Genomic DNA, 20,674 nt, shown 5'->3' with positions numbered 1-20,674 from the left:
TTACTCAACCCAAAAATCTATGTTCCTTCATAGGGACAACAGAGAAGTTCTCAATAACATAACTTAAAAACTCTCCAAAAACTCGAAAATATCTTTAATTCATCAATCAAAATACCGAAAATAAATCAATTTACTAATTACAACTCTCAAATATGCATTTGTACCATTAGACACTTATTCCACTACGATAATAACACATTGCTAAAACTTCTTACTCTTGTTCTCCAGCTGAACCATCAAAATTATCTGAAAAATATATGGAGAGAAGGGGTGAGTTATCAACAAGTCAGTAAGCAGAGAACATATACTAGTGTGTAAACATGAGCATTTACAGGGATCAGAATGCAAAACATTTTCATTTTCAGAGTGCGGAAACAGAACATATTATCAAAATATCCGAGCAAAGATTCAAAAATAATTTATTTAAAAAATATCCTTTATCATAGCATAAATGATCATCATCATTATCAGAACATCATATCATAACAGAAGTCATGTATAACCCCCGTGGTAGGGTTGTACATCTGCGGATAGCCAAGCAGAACATAAATCACTGTCACCAAGGTGTGCACTCAAAACAGAGACCACTACTATAACCCGTGGCAGGGTCGTATCTACTATTATAACCTGTAATTGGGCCGTATCCACTATTATAACTTGTGGTTAGGCCGTATCCACTATTATTACCCGTGGTTGGGCCGTATGTCACTATTATCACCCGTAGTAAGGCTGTAACTGAACAAAGCAGAAACAGAATCAAATTAAGAATCAGAGAGTCATGCCAAAGGTTTTCAGAAATAACATCTTATCCAAACAGAATGCTGAACAAAATCATATCATCTTCGTAATCAAAGCATATTTACATAATTATGCACAAATTTTCATATTCATTCTTTTTGTATAGGTCAAAAATAGAATGTCAACAATAAGCTTATGTCTACACCAGTCATGACAAAAATGCTTTCTCTTTCATCAGAGTTCAATGTGTATTGAAAAATAAATAACTGAGGTTATTTTCACATTTCTTTTCAAAACATATGATGCATATTTTCGTAAATTAGCCTCAGTTCATTTTTATTTTATGCAAAGTCTATCATAAGAACCCCGCTTACCTAAACTTACTAGCTTTTCGGAAATTTTCTCAAGAAATGCCGAACAAATATTAATCGTCACCTATAACACAATCACGTAATTTTCATAAATTTCTAATCAAATACGTATTTTAATATTTAAGCCTAAAATGCTAAAATAACCTATTTTAATTCCTCAAAAACCTAAATTCATGTAATCCTCAAATATCGTCACATTTTTCAATTCATCAATGCCCAAATAATTAGTTTGACTAAAACACAAAATCTAATGTATTTACTAATGAAATCAAATTATAAAATTTAATACTAGCTAATATATTTATACCAAAATATTTTAAAATTAAACAACTACAACTTAGATTCATTTTGAAAATTAACTTAATCATATTTAAAACTCATATATTTAGTAATTTAACTTCTATCCGTAAATATAAATTCTTATACTACAAATAAAATCCCACACATAGCAGATGATAAAAACATGATCAATACATACTCATTCAAAGGCATTTTGGGAAAGAAAAACTCATAACCTACATGGCTCTTTGAGAAAATAACCTAGGATCTAATATTACGTGACAGGGGCCATGCTTATCGAAAGCTATGTGCAGCGGTGGCTTGGGTGGAAGTCTACGACGACACAGCTGGGGACGGTGGCAGATCACGGTAATGGGGCACTGAGAGAGAGAGAGAGATGAGTGAGAGAAAAACTTCACGAAGAAAAAGAGAGAGAGGCGGCGTGAGAGAGAATGAAGCTCACCATGAGCCTGAGGTGGCGCGCGGCAGACCAAAAGGCTAGGTGGAGGTCGACAGTGGTGAGCTCGATGGCTAGGCAGTGATGTTGCTTGAGGCTGAGGCAACCGGTGTGGAGGAGTTGTTGTATGTGGATTGCTCTGTTTTTAGTTGTGAAAAACAGAGGTTCACCTTGTGACTGTAGGTGACTTGGTGGCTTCCTTGCACGGTGGTTACAAGGCTGGATACGGTGGCTGGCCAGCAATTGTGGGTTGGTTGTGAATGAGCTTTGGCAATGGGGGTGGTTCATGATGGTCTGGCTTACAGTTTATGTAAGGGTGCACACTCCACGGCTGGGTTGTGGAGTCAAGGAGGAGGTGTGCCCGGGTTGTTGTTGATTGGGGAATGCTGGTGGCAGCAGCTATTCCATGGTGGTCCCGTGGTTGACGCTAGGAAAACTGGCTGCTGGGCTTCATGCGATGGTGAGGACGGGCACTGAAATTGGGCAGTGGGAGGGGCATGCAACGCAACGCTACTATCTCTATGGCAATGCACGTACTTCCTGGTTTAGGAGGGCAGAGGTTGTTGTTTTGTCATGGAGGTCTTGTGTTTAGGAGGAAGAGAAGCGTCCAGGACGTGTTTAAGGCGCATAAATATAGAAACAAAAACTGATAAAAAAAACCCTAGAGAAACAAAAGGGAGAGACGTGAATTAGTGCATGAGCGTGGAGACGTGTATCGCATGGAGTCGGATCCTAGGTTCCCACGGGCTTGGGCATCTGGGCCCATTTCAAAAATAAAAAATTGGGTTGGTTAGATCATTCCAAAAATCTCTTTGGTTTGTCCGTAATACTTCTCATAGGTCGAATATATTATAAATACTATTGGGCCTATAACTTATTTTCAAAAAAATACTCGCTAGGCTTTTCCTCCAAAAAAAAAAAAAATTGAACATGAGTTTCATGTTGGGCCTGGGTGTTACAAGTTGTGACTTTTTACAAGTGCCCTTTCATTCTCTATAAATAGGAAACTCCACCCACAAATTCATTGACTCAAAATTATCTACAAAAATTAGAGAAACACATCCTCATTCTTTTTGTCTTTCTTTCTTTGGGCTTTGGCTATTTTATATTGGGTTCGAGGATATTCTTTTATGTGTACCGACAGGGAGATTAACAGGAACCGACGTTGTTGTATCTTGGGTGTAGATTGTCAAGAAGCCTAGTGCATGTTTAAATTTGGAGGCGGCAAAATCTACTATAAGAAAAGCATCAATCACAACGTGCCTCAAGACCGGGTTCTCTCTTTCTAATTTGTTATTGTTATTTTGCATATACTCTAGTTTACAAAATGTTTCAGAATATTTTTCAACAATCTTAGAGTAGATTCTCTTTGTTAAACTAGATGTGTGTTTTAATTGATTGGTTACCACCATGACTTCGAATGAACCTATTGCACCTGAGAAATTTAGAGGAGTCAATTTTAAGCGTTAGTAAGAAAAGATGAAAATTATTCTTACAATGCTTGGATTATATTTTGTTATTGAAAATTATCCTCCTTCTGATGATTTACATGAGCCTGCACGTACTATTGAATTGCAAACATATACAGAAAAAGATAATTTGTGTAGATGTAGGATTATAAATCATTTAAGTGATACACTTTTTTATATTTACCTACACATTAAATCTGCTAAAGATATTTAGAATGCTCTTGATAAGAAATATGGTGTACAAGATGCCGGAATGGATAAGTACACCGTAAGCCAATTTCTTGGTTTCGAGATGGATAATTTCAAATCTGTCGTAAAGCAAGCTCATGAGTTAACTATCCTTTACTATGAATTGGGGCCAACGAGGAATGAGTATTACCGAGCGTCTCCAAGTTTCTTGTACAATAGACAAGTTATCTCATTCATGGAAGAATTTTGTCCTATCTCTTAAACATAAGACTAAACATATGATTATAGAAACCTTGATCTCTGCCATTAGGATCCAAGAACAACACTTGGAAAATGATTCCATCCTACCATTGGTTTCTGACTTTCAGTCTAAAGCAAATATTGTAGAAGGTCATAAAACACATAAGAACATATTACATCAGAAGTTCAAATTCAATAAGCGTAAAACTAATTATGGGAATAATTTGAAACCAAAGTCTTATATCAACAAAAATGATAAGAGACCCATTTGTTTTAACTGTATCAAACCGGATCACTTGGTCAAAAATTATCGCTATAAGAAGAGGAAAAATCAAGACAATGAACAACCAAAATCGGCTAACCCACAAGCTCATATGGTGCTTTCCGGAACCGATGAACGGTATGTAACTATAAGTCCCCAAGTTTATTTGGTTTGTAGTGCTACTAATTGGATAGCAAACACAGAAGCCAATGTACATGTCACTTCTAACCATAAAAAAATTTCAACATATCAGGATACAATCGGCATGAAAGTGATGATGGGTAACTCCACTTCTGCATAAATATTTGGAGTAGGAAAAATTGTACTCAAATTAACATCTGGAAATACTCTTCCTTTAGAAAAAGTATTTTACGTACCAGATGCGAGAAGAAACCTAATTAGTGGGTCTTTACTTAGTGGGGCAGGCTACACATTATTATTTTAATCAAATAAAGTTATTGTAACTAAATATGAGTCATTTGTGGGGAAAGATTATGTGAATGGTGATTTATTTGTAATAAATATTTAAAATAATGTAGAAGAAAAATTTGATTTTAATAATAAATTTGTATTTTCTACATGTTTCTCTTCAACATGGCATACTAGATTAGGCCATGTTAATTATCATAATGTTAAAAGAATGATGGATTTAGAGATTATTTATAAAGTTCCTATTGATTTGGATGAAAATTGTTTAGTATGTGTTCAATCAAAACAGCTTAGCTAAAAAGCCATTTAAATCTGTTATAAGAAATTCATCGCTACTTGAATTAATTCATAGTGATGGTTGTTATTTAAATGGTGTCTCCTCTAAAGGTAGTAATAAATACTTCATTACTTTTATAAATGATATGTCTAAATTTTGTTATGTTTATTTGATGAAAATAAAAGATGAATCATTTAGTAAATTTGTTGTCTATAAAATTGAGATTGAAAACCAATTGGAGAGAGATATTAAAATTTTCATGTTTGATAGAGGAGGTAAATACTCCTCTAATCAATTGGTTTAATACTGTGAGGATAATGATATTATAGATGAGGAAATCACTCCATATTTTCATCAATCCAATGGTGTTTCTAAAAGAAAAAATAGAACCTTGGTAAATATAATCAAATGCAAGCTCTCTAGTTCCAGTCTACCTGAGCAATGGTGGGGAGAAGCAATACTTGCATCTTGTTTTATCTTGAATAGAGTACCATTTTAGAAATCTAATAAGACACCATATGAACTTTGAAAGGGTAGAATTTCTTTAGAGTTTGGGGTTGTCTTGCAAAGGTTAATATTCCAAAAATTAAGAAAAAGAAATTAGGTCCTAACATAGTAGATGCAGTATTCATTGGGTATGCTAGACATAGTTATGCATATAGGTTTTTTTATTATCAAATCAGAAGTCTAAGGTATTGATCCCAACACCATCATTGAGTCTAGGGATGTAACATTCTTTGAAGATCTATTTCCTTTCAAAAATAAGTTAGAAAGATCTTAACCTATAGTAAGTTTTCCTTCCACCAGTAGTCAACCTATCATTATATCTAATCCTGATAGTGCATCTGGATTGGAAAATAAACTTAGAAGAGAAAAAAAAGTTAGAAAGGAAAAAGATTTTGGACATGATTTTTATACTTATTCTATGGAGGAAGACCCGTTGACTTTCAAGGATGCCATGTTTTCCATTGATTCTATTTTCTGGAAAGAAGCAGTAAATAATAAAGTGGAATCTCTTTAGACTAATGGCACTTGGAACTTATGTGATCTTCCTCCTGGATGTAAAACCATTGGATGTAAGTAGATTTTTAAAAAGAAATTGAGACTTAATGGTACTATTGATAAATTTAAAGTTAGGCCGGTTGCAAAGGGCTTTATACAAAGAAAGTATCGATTATTTTGATACGTATTCTCCTGTTACTATAATAACTACAATTCGTATTCTAATTGCTCTAGCACCGATCCATAAACTTGAGATCCACCAAATGGACGTAAAGACCGCATTTCTTAATGGCAATCTAGAAGAAGAGATATATATGGATCAACCAGAGGGATTTGTGGTTCCAAGACAAGAAAGGAAAATTTGTAAACTTATTAAATCTCTCTATGGTTTAAAGCAAGCCACTAAACAATGGCACCAAAAGTTTGATGAAATACTTTTATCTTATGATTTCAAGATAAATGAATCTGATAAGTGTTTATACACTAAAATAGTTGGTGGTGCATGCGTAATGCTATATCTTTACGTTGATGATATTATCATCTTTGGTACTAATATAGATATTATTCTTGATGTTAAAAGTTTTTTATCAAAGAATTTTGACACGAAAGACATGGGAGAGGCACAGGTAATTCTTGGTATTAAATTAATGAGATCTTGTGATAGTATTAGCATAAATCAATCTCATTATATTGAAAAGATTCTTAAAAAGTTTGAGAAATTCGAATGCAAACCTGTCAATATTCCTCTTTATCCTTGTTTGCATTTAAGTAAAAACCTTGGAGATACTGTGTCACAACTAAGATATTCTCAAATTATTGGTACGTTACTGTATATTGCTAATTCTACTAGACCTGATATTTCATATGATGTGAGTAGACTTAGCAGATATACTAGTAGGCCTAATGATTCTCATTGGAAGGCATTAGACAGAATTCTTAAATATTTAAGAGGAACCATGACATATGGTATCCATTATTCTGGGTATCCCACTATATTAGAAGCATACAGTGATGATAGTTAGATAACTGACAGTAGATCGTAAGGGAATGAGTAGATATATTTTCACTCTCGGTGAAGCAGCTATGGCTTGGAAATCTTCCAAGCAAACTGTGATTTTACAATCTACTATGGAGGCTGAATTAATAGCCTTGGATACTACAGAACATGAGGTAGAGTGGCTTAAGAATTTATTATCAGAAATTCTACTAGTTAAAAAATTAATGCCAGCCATTTCTGTTCTATGTGACAATCAAGTTATGATAAGTGTTTGTAATAATAAACGCTTTAATTATAAGAGGAGACATTTGAGTATAAGACATTCTACAATAAGATACATGATAAAGAATGGATACGTGACTTTGGAATATGTAAAATCAGAAGACAACCTAGCAGATCCTTTGACGAAAGGATTGACAAAGTCGAAAGTTATGCGTACATCAAGGGGGATGGGATTGAAGTCCATTAATTAGGTCCCCGGTAGTGGCAATCCAACCTTCCTGACTGAAGATCCTAAGAAGAAGGTTCAATGAGAAGAACAAATTATTTGAGTGACTGGATAGCACTATTAAAATATTATTATAAATCAATCTCTAGTGTGTGAGTACTACAAATGCAATGGCAAAGGAAAAACGAAATGCTTTGAATGAGTTGAAGACTAAGACAAGGTATTGAATTGTAGGTACCCTTAGAGGACTCACCTATGTGAGTGTGACTGTGGGGCCACAGTCTAGGGTAATTGGGCTATTCCCTAGAGCGCTCATGAATCTAAGATACAGTGCACGACCATTATGCACCACCTTGAAAAGAACCTGATATATGTCGTACTATGTGTAGTGTGGATAAGCCTGAGTTAAAAGATTCTAGTTCAAGACTTGGTTCACCATGAATCTTTCAGATGGAAACACACTAACATTAGGTAGACGTTCAAAGCCGCAAGCTACCTCTATTGATGCATAGTACTTAGTCCAAAGAAAATTTTATTCTACTTTGTCCTTTAAAATATTTTAATCAGGTGGGGGATTGTTGGTTTTTAAATTTAGAAATGATTAAAATATTTGATGTAAAGTAAAAAAAAAAAATAATGTGAATCATTACCATTGTTCAATGTATCGGTTCGGTTGTCTAGATTTAAATGAAAATGAAAATGTGTCTTGGTAACTTGAGATTACATATGCCTCTTAGGAATAGGAGCCTTAACCGATTCCCAACCAAACAAAGGGTTGTGTCCTTTGGTGAATTAGAAACCATTTCAATATTTTTTAATATTTGAGAAGTTGTGACTGCTCAAAAGATGCTCCTTCATTTTAATTGTGACTTTCACAAATACCATTTTCATTTATATAAGTTGTGACTTTTCACAAGTACCATTTCATTTAAATAAATTATGACTTTTCACGAGTATCATTTCATTCTAGTTGTGACTTTTCATAAGTGCTCTTTCATTCTCTATAAATAGAAAACCCCACCCACAAATTCATTGACTCAAAATTCTCTACAAAAATTAGAGAAACACTTCCTCCTTCTTGTCTTTATTTCTTTGGGCTTTGGCTATTTTATATCGGGTTCGAGGATCTCCTTTTGTGTACACCGACAAGGAAATTAACGGTAACCGATGTTGTATCTTGGGAGTAAACTGTCAAAAAGCCTAGTGCATGTTCAAATTTAGAGGCGGCGGAATCTACTCTAAGGAAATCGTCCATCACAACGTGCCTCAACACCAAGTTCTCTCTTTCTAATTTGTTCTTATTATTTTGCATATATTCTAGTTTACAAAGTGTTTCAGAATATTTTTCAACATGAGCTTTATGTAGTAGGATTTAAAAATGAGTTATGCTTTGGATAGTAGACATTCACAAAAAGCTCAATCGTTGTGCACCATATTATTTCAATTATATCATACAGTTCATGGCATGTACGTTTCTGTTTCTTATTATATCTCAGTAACTTGTTTGTGAATGCTTCTGTGTATTACAGTGACTATAGGTGGCTTTCAGATGATTCAATGGAAGAATATCTAGAGTTTGCCAAATTAGAGGAGCTGTAATCTCATTTTCCCTCATATCTATTATCTGGTCAGAATTGTACCTATACATTTATGTACATTATTATAAGATGATTTAACCATCAATTCTGTACCCTTCTGCTGAATTTTAGTTCAATGAGAGCACCTATGGAAGAGAGCATATGGTGCCTAGCATTTTGAAGTTTGCGTTCGCGTTGCTAGAGTTGGCAGAAGAGGGAGGCAGTAAAGGAGCTGTGGATTTCCAATGGTCGGTTGAGCATTCAGGCCTTGATATTCATATGCTGAAAACTCTCTTTCAGGTCCATGATATGGGAAGAAAATGAGGTTGGTACAGCTCGCAAAATTTTACTTCAGTCTATTATTATGTTGGTTGATTAGGCTGTGTTTGGATAGTGGAGTGATCTGACTATTCAATATATTATCATTATTTTTCACTACTTTTTATTACTATTCACTACTATTTAATATTGTATCATTAATTTTTTACCACTTTTCACGACTATTTACAGATCATCTGAGATTACCTCACCATCCAAACGTAGCACAGACATGCTTCAGATTATTGAACAATGCAAATTTTGCATCCTCTCTGTGAAGCCTGAGCAGAGCATACCACATAGTGTCACTACAGAAATCCAGTCAAAATTAGAAGTCATCGGTGTTGTGCCTACCCAATGGGATATAACTCCTTGGAACCAAATATTTAATGGCAATATAATTTTTAATCCTCTTAACGAATAAACTGTTTTTTCTACTTGTATCAATGATTTAGAATTACACAATTCTGGTCATGTGTGCCATGTTTAGAAGAGAAGATACAGTTCGTATTGCAGCAACTAGTGGCATCATTGATCTTATTATGAAAGAAAAGTAATTAAGAGATATTGCTCATTTTCTTTTCAAGAGTCATCTAGCCAAGCCTGTTTCAGCCAGCAAACTGAGATACCTTGCGGCCTGGGAAAGTCTCTTTCAAGAACCCAGTACCTTTCTCTTTATCTGCTGGTTTTATTCCTTTTCATACTTCCCTTCTTAAATAGTGATTTTGTTTTCCCCCTTTTGAATTCAAACCATGTTTGTTGTTATAATGGGTTTGCTGTATACAGGCAAAGCTCAAAGAAGTTCATGGGCTTGTCTTAATGGACCCATCAAGTGCCGTTTATATCTTTGATTTTCTGCTGCCTCGCTTTGGATTTTTTGGGGAAGGTAAGCGTCTGTTGCGATTAGGTAGTGAGGTATTTTGAAGTATTTTGTGAATAGAAATAAAAAATAATGATAGAATATTAAATAATAGTAAAAAGTATGTAAAAAGTAATAATAAAACTGTAACAACCCGACCCCAAGGGTCCGGAGAGTTAACTCATAAAACCTGATAATCAGCTCTAACAAGGCTAGAGTACTTCCAAATTCAAGAATATATCCATTTTTCAAACCTCAAATCGAACGTAAATACTTCAATTAAATAAATCAAATAAACTCATTTATCCAATATTCAGTCCAACAACCCAAATAAAATCAACTCTTCTTCATGTCTCAAATAACAATTAGAAATAATAAAACATTAACATAGTCTCCATAAACCGTCTAAATCCATTGAAGTAAACTTAAGAAAGATAATTAACCTCCAACACCAACACTAATATCATGAGATACCCAATAACAAATCAATGCTAATCTTCTCCATAGACTCTAATACTGATCTTCAGCTGAACTATCAATGTCATCTGAAATATTATGGAGATAAGGGGGTGAGTTATCAACAACTCAGCAAGCAGAGAGTATATACTAGCATGTAAACATGAGCATTTATAACATTTAATAAGCCGAACAAAACATTTACTTTCAGAATGCAAAAAAAAAAAACTTGTACAAAAACATTAGAGCGAAATTTTCAGAAAAATAAACTTATTCCAAAAAGAACATCCGTTGGCATTTCCAAACTGAAATATTATAATTAAATTATCTCTTAGCATCACATCGGGACAATACCATGTTTAACCCCCGTGGTAGGGTTATAAACCACCATTATACCCGTGGCTGGGCCATAGTCCATGTTTCACCCCGTGGTAGGGTTATAAACCACCATTATACCCGTGGCTGGGCCTTAACAGAAACAGAACGGATTTCATCGAAAATCCAGTTACACACATATACAGAATCGGAACTCCATGCCAAGACTTTCAGATAACACATCATATCAAAACAAATCACTAAAAGCTTCAGATCATTTCACATGTTCGAGATAAATATAAACAAAGTATCCTCATTTGTTCATAACAAAACTTTTAGAATTCCTTATTCACTCTATTACATAGTCCAGAAATAAAGTACACAAAACTAGCTCATGTCTACACTAGTCATGACAGAAAAACACTTTCTCTTATATAGAATTTATGCATATGCAGAATAAACATCTGAGATTGTTTTCAAATCGTCTCTTTCAAAAGAAAATAAACACATTTATTCTCAAAGTCAACCTCCTTTTATTTATTTTATACAAAACTAGTATATAAACCCCGCTTACCTGACTTCTTCGTACTATCAACACCTTGAGCCGGAACTCTAATAGTAACACCACCTAAACAAAAGAAACATATATCTATCAATTAATAACCAATCTAGTAGGCTGCTATATATTGGGTAATAAATCAAAACAGTCTCTTCACAGCTCTATAACTATCTAACAATTTAAACCTGAACAACTCTCTCTTCAAACCATTCGCATTTAAAACCCAAAACAGCCACCACCTTCTATAACACCAAACCAATCATAATTATTTCCAAAAACCAACAACCGCAACTCCAATAATTAAAACATAACCCAAACCAAACTTCACTTCCAACCTCCGAATAAAGTAATTTCAGTGTAAGCATCAATATTCTAGTCATTCAATAATTCAAGACTTGCATAAAAATTCAATACAACTAGCTCAAAACACCCATCCTTTTACACTAAATAGTCTCAAATGATATCCAAAACAGTTTCACAATTCATCCAAATTATACTCCTCACACTCAGAATTCCAACACACTCTACCGCAGTCCAACACATAAAACATCAACTCAAAAATAAATGTCAAATATTCCTTTACTGAAAATGCCAAAGGTCTGCACAGAGTGAAATCTATGACTAAGTGTGATGCACGGCCCAACCAAGCAGCGTGTGTGTGTGCGATAAACAAACCGAAGGAAGGAAATAAAATGATTATGGAATGTATAACGGCAAGCAAGAATTACGAGAACTAAGGATTTAATGGGTGGCGGAAAAATTACCGAAAATAACTACAAAACAGAGGCAACCCAGCGCCCAGACTTGGTGCCCACCGTCTACTGTAAAGTGCCAAAATCCCACGAAGCAAAAATCACAACCAGATGGAAAAGCCCGAGAAGAAAGCATAGAATGGAAGAGAAAAAATAATGGCTCACCTTCGAAGAACCAGAAAATTCGAGACCCACGGAGACAGTTATGTCGGCTAAGGATGAAACACCAGTCCACGCAAGAGAGAGTCCGAGTGGTTTGTAAATGTGGTGAGGAAGGCTCTTCATGCGCGGAATCGGCAATAGAAATCGTGGGGCGTGGGAAGCAGTTGCACGGGAAGGGAGAGAATCACGAAATGGCCTGATCGAAATGTAGATTGCGGAAGAAGAAGAAAAACAGTACACGGCAGAAAGGGAATTAATCCCTCCCCCAAAACGACGCCGTCCGTCCATCACAAGCTGCTCGTGGGCTGGGCTTCATCCTGACTGCAAAGGGGCTGGGCGTAAAGCCCGGTTATCACAAAAACAATAAATAATAATGAGATAGATATCTTAGAATACCTGAAAATATCTTTACACCCAAACTAGGTTAATTAAGAGCCTCTAGATTATCTTATATCTTGGGTCTCTTGGATTCTACTTCTTCAGCCACATCGGGAAATTGGAGTTTCTGATTCTTCATGGGGCTTGTTTGGGTTTCTTCCTGGTTTCTATTCTTCAATGTCAGATCGGGTGTCTTTGGTCAAACTGAGGAATCCTCAGTGAGGATACTGGCTCTATACCTCTTGAAGAAGAGAAAAGCAAATGCTATGCTATAATGTTATCAAGAATATTGAAGTGGTGTTGATTCTGTTGAATACTGCTGGTACTGAGTTGGGGAAAGCAACAGAGACATGGATACATGTACTTCAAGACAGAGTAATAGAATAAGAAGGAATTACGAGTGCTGGTCATGATACACATTATTCTTGATTCAGGCCACAGAAAATTGACTCAAGGAAGAATTACGTACTTGTCTCAGGTATTGCAAACAGCTTTAAAACTATACAATCTCATCCAGCTTAGCAAGGCATGCAAAATCAATTTACCTACTGGTATCCAGCTTAAGCTTGGATAAGAGGTACATCTCATCTCATTAATCATTTCAATTCATCTCATTATCCAAACGGGTCTTAAAAGAAGCATTGGGATTTGAAAAATTTTAGACCCTGAGAAAATAAACAAGGAAAAAGATGCTTCAAGCTTCAGCCCAACCACCCACCCTCCCCCCCCCCCGGGCGCACTGCGGCTAAAATGGTGTACTTAGACAGGGAATTGATACTGGTTGTATATCGTGGATTTTGTATTTATAATTGAAAAGAGCCAGAATCATGCAGGATGATACTTATGTGAGTAACTGGAAACCTATGTGCTTTTTCAGCAATAAAGGAAACTACCTAAGCAATTTGATAACCAGAATGGTAATAATATTTTGGAGTCAACAACATGATTGTAGAATGGGAGCTTCTTGTAGTTTAATAATAAATTGGTTTAGTTTGAAGACAGGTCTCATGCACCTGTAGCAAACGATTAGACAAAACTGATGCTTCACGTTATTTCATTTTTTTAAGAGTTGAGAACAAGTTAGCTGCCAGTCTCTAATTACTGATAAATATACTAGATATTTTCTTTATTTATGGATATTTTTATTTTAGAAAAATACTCTAGCCAAATTATATAAAAATAATTTCATAAATTTATGTAGCTTGATGATGTACCAGATTGAAAAATTATTTTTATTACATCAGTCTATTAAATTATTTTATATAATTTAAAAATAAACAAGAAGGACAAACGGAGAGACGAGAGAGGACGCCGTTTGTGGGCATCCCCTTGCAAAGAATCATTTCTTCAATACTTTAGGTCTCCAAAAACAAATAATAAAAGAATAAATATAGATAAAAATTACTGTTAAAAGTCATTATTTTATATATATAATATAGTATCATTTAGATCAAATATTTTTTAAATTTAAAATAAAAAAATTAAAAATTAAAAATAATTATATAATAAATACAAAATATATACTGTTAGAATGACTACTCGCTAACCTTACTCATAATAAAAATAATAGACTCTGCCCTTTATTTTACGGAGGAAATTCGAACTCACGTTCTCACCCACATTTAAGATCGAAAATATCACTGCCCACAGCACAGTGAATTACGCTCTCTCGGACCGACCGAGCAGAGACAGAGAGAGAGAGCTGTTTTGTTGTTAACTGGGTCACGGAGCGTGAGAGGCAGTGCGAGAGCGTGGAAGCAAGAGGGAAAATGAATGAGGACGCGAAGAGGAGCATCCCTTCTGGTCTTACTGTGAAACCTTCGATCTCAGAAGACCGTAAGCCCTCGTTGGCGGCGGCGACTCCTCCTTCCGGAAAGCGCGTCATTATCAAGAGCGCCGACATGCTCCCCGACATGCAAAAGGAGGCCGTAGACACTGCCATCGCCGTCAGCTTCTCTCCGATACTCAAAAACTTTTTCTTTTTTTCTTTTTGAAAGAAATCTTTTACATTTATAAATTTGTGATTTTCTTCTTCAGTTTTTGAAATTCTTGTCTGATATGTGGGAATGGGAACTGTTAGGCATTTGAGAAGCACGGTGTTGAGAAGGACGTTGCAGAGCACATAAAGAAGGAATTTGACAAGCGACACGGCTCCACCTGGCACTGCATCGTTGGTCGTAACTTTGGTAATCTCCCTTCCCCTTCATTATTGCTCACTTTCGGTTTCTTGGTTTTTGTTTTCTTCTGGGATTTTTTTTATAGGTGTTTTTCTGGGTTTTATTGTGGTTTAGTTTTAAATTTGATGATATGTATATGGAATCGTTTTGGGCTTCTTGTTTGTACCGGTCATTGGGTAATATTTGCTGTTCGATTTGAGAATAGATCTTTACTCTCAAGGTATCGATTACATGCTTGAAATGTGGTTGAATCTAGCCATATTACGTTCTTGTTTATTTACTTTGCTTGCGTTTTTAATGAAAACTTGGAAGCAGCACCGAAGTTGATGGGTGACACCTAGCTGATAGTATTAGACTTGATTTGAAAAAATATGCTTGATACTTAGTTTAATGACAAACCACATTAAAATCTCTAAATGCATTTGGTCTCTGATTGAGCTCATTCTTAAGCCTTAAATCCCACTTATTGGCTGGACCTTGCAATTAATGAACGTTATTAGTGTCTTAAGAGTGGCGGAAAGCAAGGAAAGCAAGTTCTGATCTTGATGCAGTTCATGAAGCCACGATTTTCCCTTTTCTGTTCGATGATACGAATATCTTATATATTGATTTTGATTGAAAGATACTAGATGTGGAGAGGCTTTTCTTGATGGTTTTTGGTTGAATTAATCGTAAAGGAAGGGAGAAATAAGGTAATTGCATTACTTGAAACTAACTAATGCTTGGGGTTGTGAGATAGTTGATCAATAGCATGTTAAGTATACAAACTTGTACTTATAAAAAAAAAGTATACAAACTTGTAGTTCAAGCCCATATAGGAGTTGTGATACACTACCCATGCAACAAGCATCACATCATGCTGTGGTTTTCTTGTATTATGTTTGCCTGTGTCTAAGTATATTATTTTTTTAATACTACTCCGGTACAGATTTTAGAGTTCTGCATATGCAGCGCATTGTGTTAAGGCATGATAAAGAGTGATATAACAAGTTCTGTTAGTGAGTATCTAAGCTAATAAAACATCCGGGCCAGGCCATTCCTTGAATACTATAGTTTGAAATGACTTGTTCCAGAACACTTTTTTATTATTATTATGTCGGGGAACCTCTCCAAGGCAGGGCCTTTCGGACCCATCCCTGCAAAGTAAACCCCAGTCCCGTGCACCGAACCCTCGGAAGTTTCTCTATACGGAACTGGTTAAATCGTTGACTTTTCACCAGGAGGTGTGGCCCCAAATGATTGTTTGCACCCATGAGGTGTTGAACCTTGGACCTTGAAGGAAGTGATATCCCAAGACTAAGGCCTTCACCACTTGGGCCTGCCCTTGGGGTTTGTTCCAGAACTTGCATTTACATGGACACTCATTTAAATTCTTTGAATGTCATATGTTGACTGACCATTATAAGATGTGGTTGAAAGTGATATTTAACTGTCAAATGTGAATTGGTGTTTTGGTTAGTTGGATTACTCTGTCTTCTAGATAACAGTTGGAAACAATTTTGTCTATCATTGCTCATCTTTTTGCTATGACATTTTGAAAGTTGAAACCACAAGCAATATGTTTCCTTTTAGCTTGCCTGCTTCGCAGGTTTCCTTTAGGTGTGTGGGGGGCATTATGCTTGTAAGTTTTCAGCATTCCTCAATGTGCAATTCTGTAGGTTCAGTACAAACCTCTGGATTCAGGCACGGACAGTTGCTTGATATCTGCTTCCATTTGAAGTCTTGGCTGACAACTACTAAAATAGCAATGGCCCTTAATTTTCATTTTTTTTTTTTAATATAAGTATAATTTTCGATGTTCATCTGTTGATGTGTATATTACAGGCAAATTCTTTGGTTTGCTTTCCTGAGTGACGTTGACCTTCCAGCTCCAGACATTTGTGGACTTCCAAAAAGAACCCCATAAATTGTTGCTTGGCCTATATAAACTATGATACAAATATAATTGCATCTATTCATTCTTTGAATAAATAGAAAAATTCACATTTTCTTGTTCCCATTTTTATCGTTTCTTAGTGTTGAATGTTTGGTAAACCTGGAACTACTTATAAAAAAAATCTTGTTGACACATTTAATTACTTGTTTCATGTGCAGGTTCATATGTGACTCATGAAACAAACCACTTCGTTTATTTCTATTTGGATCAGAAGGCTGTGTTGCTATTCAAATCTGGCTAATTGATGTTGACGAAGATGGTAACGTCAACAATCACAAAATTTGGGATTAAGGCACTATAATTAGAACCTGTACGTGTTTACCATGTATATCTTGTAACACTTGAATTGGCTTCGAACTTTAGATACCCGATCGTTCTTGACTCGAGGGCAATTAGATGTTTCTGGGAAGCTAAATGAGTCCCGGTTGCTTTATCTAAAACTTGATTAGCACATTGGGGCTCAGTGCATATCTATGTGATCTGTTCTCGTCCAATTTGAAGTTAATATTGAGGTTGGATGAATGTGCCGACTTCTTCCATCTTTGCTGCAAATTGTAGTGGAAAAAGTAGCTTATAGGACTAGGAATATCAAGAACAGTGAGGGCAACCTAGTAGGATATCTGGATGAAAACTTCTCGGCCGCATTCCAGACTATAGCATTGTTAGTTAGCTTGTTTATCAGAATGTCAATATTGTGTGGATGGCTTTGGTATTCCCAGATACACTGGATATTGAAGCTTATAGTTGTGCCTGGATCTTTTTCAATATCGTGTAAATAATACATGGTTTCAGATTGCATGGCAACCGGGGGATGCTACAATGGATGGCTATTCAATCTTTAATCAGAAGAATGCTTTAGGAAATTGACAATAAAATGCCCGTGCAACTGGAAAAAAGTTTGTCTTGAAAGTCTTCAAACGTGAGTCCTTGATGAAGTAAAGTGAATATGTGACCCAACACCAACAGGAGAGAGCAAGTGTAAAGTTTATATGATTCGTTTCTGAAATGGAAGTTTGGGCCATTGAATTTCTATAGACTTTGCTTTGGATTTGGGACTTTAGGCCTGAGGAAATCATGAGGTGGAGGGCGTCCAATTCGATTGACGACGGCTTCCTTAATCCTTCCCATGTAAACACAGTTGACCGTTGGAGAAGTCGGTTTAAAACACCATAAACGTACAAAGTTTGACTTAGAAAAAAGCTGCATTACTGTAGTGTCTTTGAAAGAAATGCAATTACAGTGCTCTATCAGATCTCTGGGTTCTCTAAATGACCACAAATGCGAAGCCGGGGGATTTAATATCAGAGTTCAAATGGGAGCTGGGTGAACGTGGCAAGGGTGTGTGTGTAGTAGGGGAAACGGTTGTCAGCAAGCATTCTGCTTTCCTTTTCTCTACTTACTTTCTGAAGGGTATCTAATTTGGTGTAGCTTAAGAAGAAGAAGAAGAAGAAGAAGAAGATATTATTCCTTTCCTTGGTGTAAAAGTGGCAAACTGAATTCTCACAGAACGAACACAATTCTCCACCTTCTCAAAGGGATTGTAAAATGCATCTTTACCCTTCGAGAGAAACAATTGCCGCTTGTCTCTTTCCAGGAATGTAATATGCAAGGTCTGAGGGGCAGAGCATAAAGACAAGTAAGTGGCAACCCCTATTTAGTATTTATTCCAATTATACCTAGTATGATGCCCAATCTCTCTCTCTCTCTCTCTCTCTCTCTCTCTCTCTCCGATCCCTTATGTTCTTCTTTCTAGGGTTCCACGTTCCAACTTTCAAAACTGCATGCCCACATCGGAAAGTATAAGATTCTAGGCTCGAAATTCCTGACCCCCATTATTCAATGTTCTGAACCATTATTCAATGCTCGCCTTGTGGGCCATTTTCACCCAGAAAACGTGCATTTCTTGAATCTCTTTTTTTGGTTTATTAGCCTGACATGTAAGGATGGCCATAGCCATATATGTATTCGTCTGCGTGTGTCACCTTCTCCAAACTGCTTTTCCTAATTACTTTTTTGCATTAGGAAAAAATAAAGACTTATCTATGCATATATGTTGATGCCGTATTAATTGGAACCAACTCGCTAACATGTAGAGTCATAAGATCAGAGTCAAATTAAGCACCATATACTTCATGTTTTGAATCTAAATGTGAGGATACTTGAATTTTGAGTAAATCCAATTGATTCATGGATTTAGAAACCAAAATAATTTAAGTGATACATAGCACCTGTCACCTTTTATGGTTAAAAATTGGAACTTTATTTATTTCTAACCAATTTACATGCCCAATATGAGCTCTGGTCCGAGTCAAGAACGGGGGGTGTACTGACATAAAGAGTGAAGATAGAGTAATCAGAATCATTTCCTAGCATTATTGCAATAGACAAACAAGGCCTTACCAATTCCATGATAGATAATGCGTCCATGTTTCACAAAAAAGAAAAAAAGACAAGCAAATAAAACAAAGCAAAAAATAAAAGAACAAATAGTCGAAGTTCTGATGTAGCAATGCTGGGACCATGACATGTTTCCTTGGTAGTGCCATTTCTTCGTTAACTATTACGTACCATCTTTCCTAGTTCCATTAAAACACTACTGTTCTCTCCATTCATGTACCTGGACTTTCACACCCCCCCCCCCCCCCCCCCCCGGCGATTTTCACTGAAATGAGCATCCGAGGACACAACATTTAAGGTTTGCTCTGTCATCTTTGCAAAAAGAGGACAAAAACCAGCCCATTGCTCGTCCCAAAGTGCTAGCAAGATGATAACTTTCGTAAAGACAACTACTTTCTCTAATTTTAAGATTCAAAAATCAAAATCATAACCCAATCAACTAATTAAAACAGTTCATATAGAGATTTGAATACCATTAATTCCCTCTTAACAATGACACAAAACCTACACGTCTCCACCGTTGTTTATGCACCAAAAACCATGGGCACTCACAGATACGTTGGCCGGGGGGGGGGGGGGGGGGGGGGGGGGGGGGTAATAAGTCAAAAATGACTTCTTTGGCTTCATACTAGGAAGCAAAACAAAAGGACAGAGGATGTCAGAGTCATAACAAAATCAACCAAGGTTAAAACTGGAATACAAAAAAAAAAACGCCATTTTTAAGTTTCACAATTTTCCTTCTCTCTCAGTACGCAAACCCTCCCGCTCCGTTTCTTGTCCCTTTGCGGTGATGATGAGCCGAGGAGGAGGAAGAAGATGGAGATGAAGATGGAGAAGAAGAAAAAGACGAAGAAGTGGGTTTCATGGCAGCCAATGAACAGTAGTTTTTCCGAAGACTCTCTTCCTCGTCCATAAAAATCTGCCTGCACCTGCACTCCACACTACAAAATGCCCTGTCTCCTCTGCATAATGCATATTACGCCACAGAATATAGTACCCAAAAATCAAATCTCTAAAAAAACAAACCAACCCATGATGTAAAAAATAAACCATGAAAAACACATAGATGAGAAAGAAAGAAAAGGAGATAAGACTTAGAAAGATCTGGTTTAGGGGCTTACTTGTACATGTAGATGTCTTTTCCGGACAAGAGCTTTTGGTTACAGAGAAAGCACCGGTCAAGGAAAGTGGGTCCCGGAAGAAGATAATGGAGGTTTCTACGGGAGGAAGGAGGAGGAGTAGAGGGAGGAGGCAGAGAAGGAGAGGAGTTTTTTTTAAGCAACATGGTAGTCTTGTTGATAACCTGCGCGGGGGTCTTCCTGCTAACACCACCCTTTTGGGCTTCCAGTACTACACTCAAACCCGCCATATCTCATTCTATTATCTGTTTCTCCTCACTCCCCAACTCTCTCTGTGTGCAGTCTGGTTGAAGTGGTGGTGGTGATGGAGGAGACGGTTTGGTTGATGAAAATCTGAGAAAATTAAATAGAAGCGAGAGGGAGAGAGAGAGAGAGAGAGAGAGAGAGAGGCAGTGAAGGAGAGAACGGGTGGCCTGGTTGAGGGAGGTACGGAAGAAAGTGGGTTTGGTGGGCCCCTACAGCTATGGAGCAGTAATAAGAACGATTAGCGT

At 36.4% G+C, this 20,674-nt stretch overlaps 2 protein-coding genes across 2 annotated transcripts; one reads left to right on the top strand and one right to left on the bottom strand.

Annotated features, from left to right (window-relative positions):
• Positions 1–1,766: 1,766 nt before the first annotated feature.
• LOC121234287 (dynein light chain 2, cytoplasmic) lies at positions 1,767–17,169 on the top strand. Its single transcript, XM_041130173.1, has 4 exons — positions 1,767–1,785; positions 14,225–14,480; positions 14,615–14,720; positions 16,806–17,169. The coding sequence occupies exons 2-4, from the start codon at positions 14,304–14,306 to the stop codon at positions 16,886–16,888; spliced, it is 366 nt and encodes a 121-aa protein (XP_040986107.1). The 5' UTR covers positions 1,767–1,785; positions 14,225–14,303; the 3' UTR covers positions 16,889–17,169.
• A 2,315-nt stretch (positions 17,170–19,484) lies between these two features.
• On the bottom strand, positions 19,485–20,584 carry LOC121234278 (FCS-Like Zinc finger 15-like). The gene is made up of 2 exons (XM_041130162.1): positions 20,166–20,584; positions 19,485–20,006 (listed from the first exon to the last, which is right to left on the bottom strand). The coding sequence occupies exons 1-2, from the start codon at positions 20,411–20,413 to the stop codon at positions 19,790–19,792; spliced, it is 465 nt and encodes a 154-aa protein (XP_040986096.1). The 5' UTR covers positions 20,414–20,584; the 3' UTR covers positions 19,485–19,789.
• Positions 20,585–20,674: the final 90 nt, after the last annotated feature.

Source organism: Juglans microcarpa x Juglans regia, chromosome 1D (assembly GCF_004785595.1).
Source record: "Juglans microcarpa x Juglans regia isolate MS1-56 chromosome 1D, Jm3101_v1.0, whole genome shotgun sequence".
NCBI classification, from domain to species: Eukaryota; Viridiplantae; Streptophyta; class Magnoliopsida; order Fagales; family Juglandaceae; genus Juglans; species Juglans microcarpa x Juglans regia.
The sequence above is the reverse complement of the archived record's forward strand: the minus strand, read 5'-3'. Positions and strand labels throughout refer to the sequence as shown.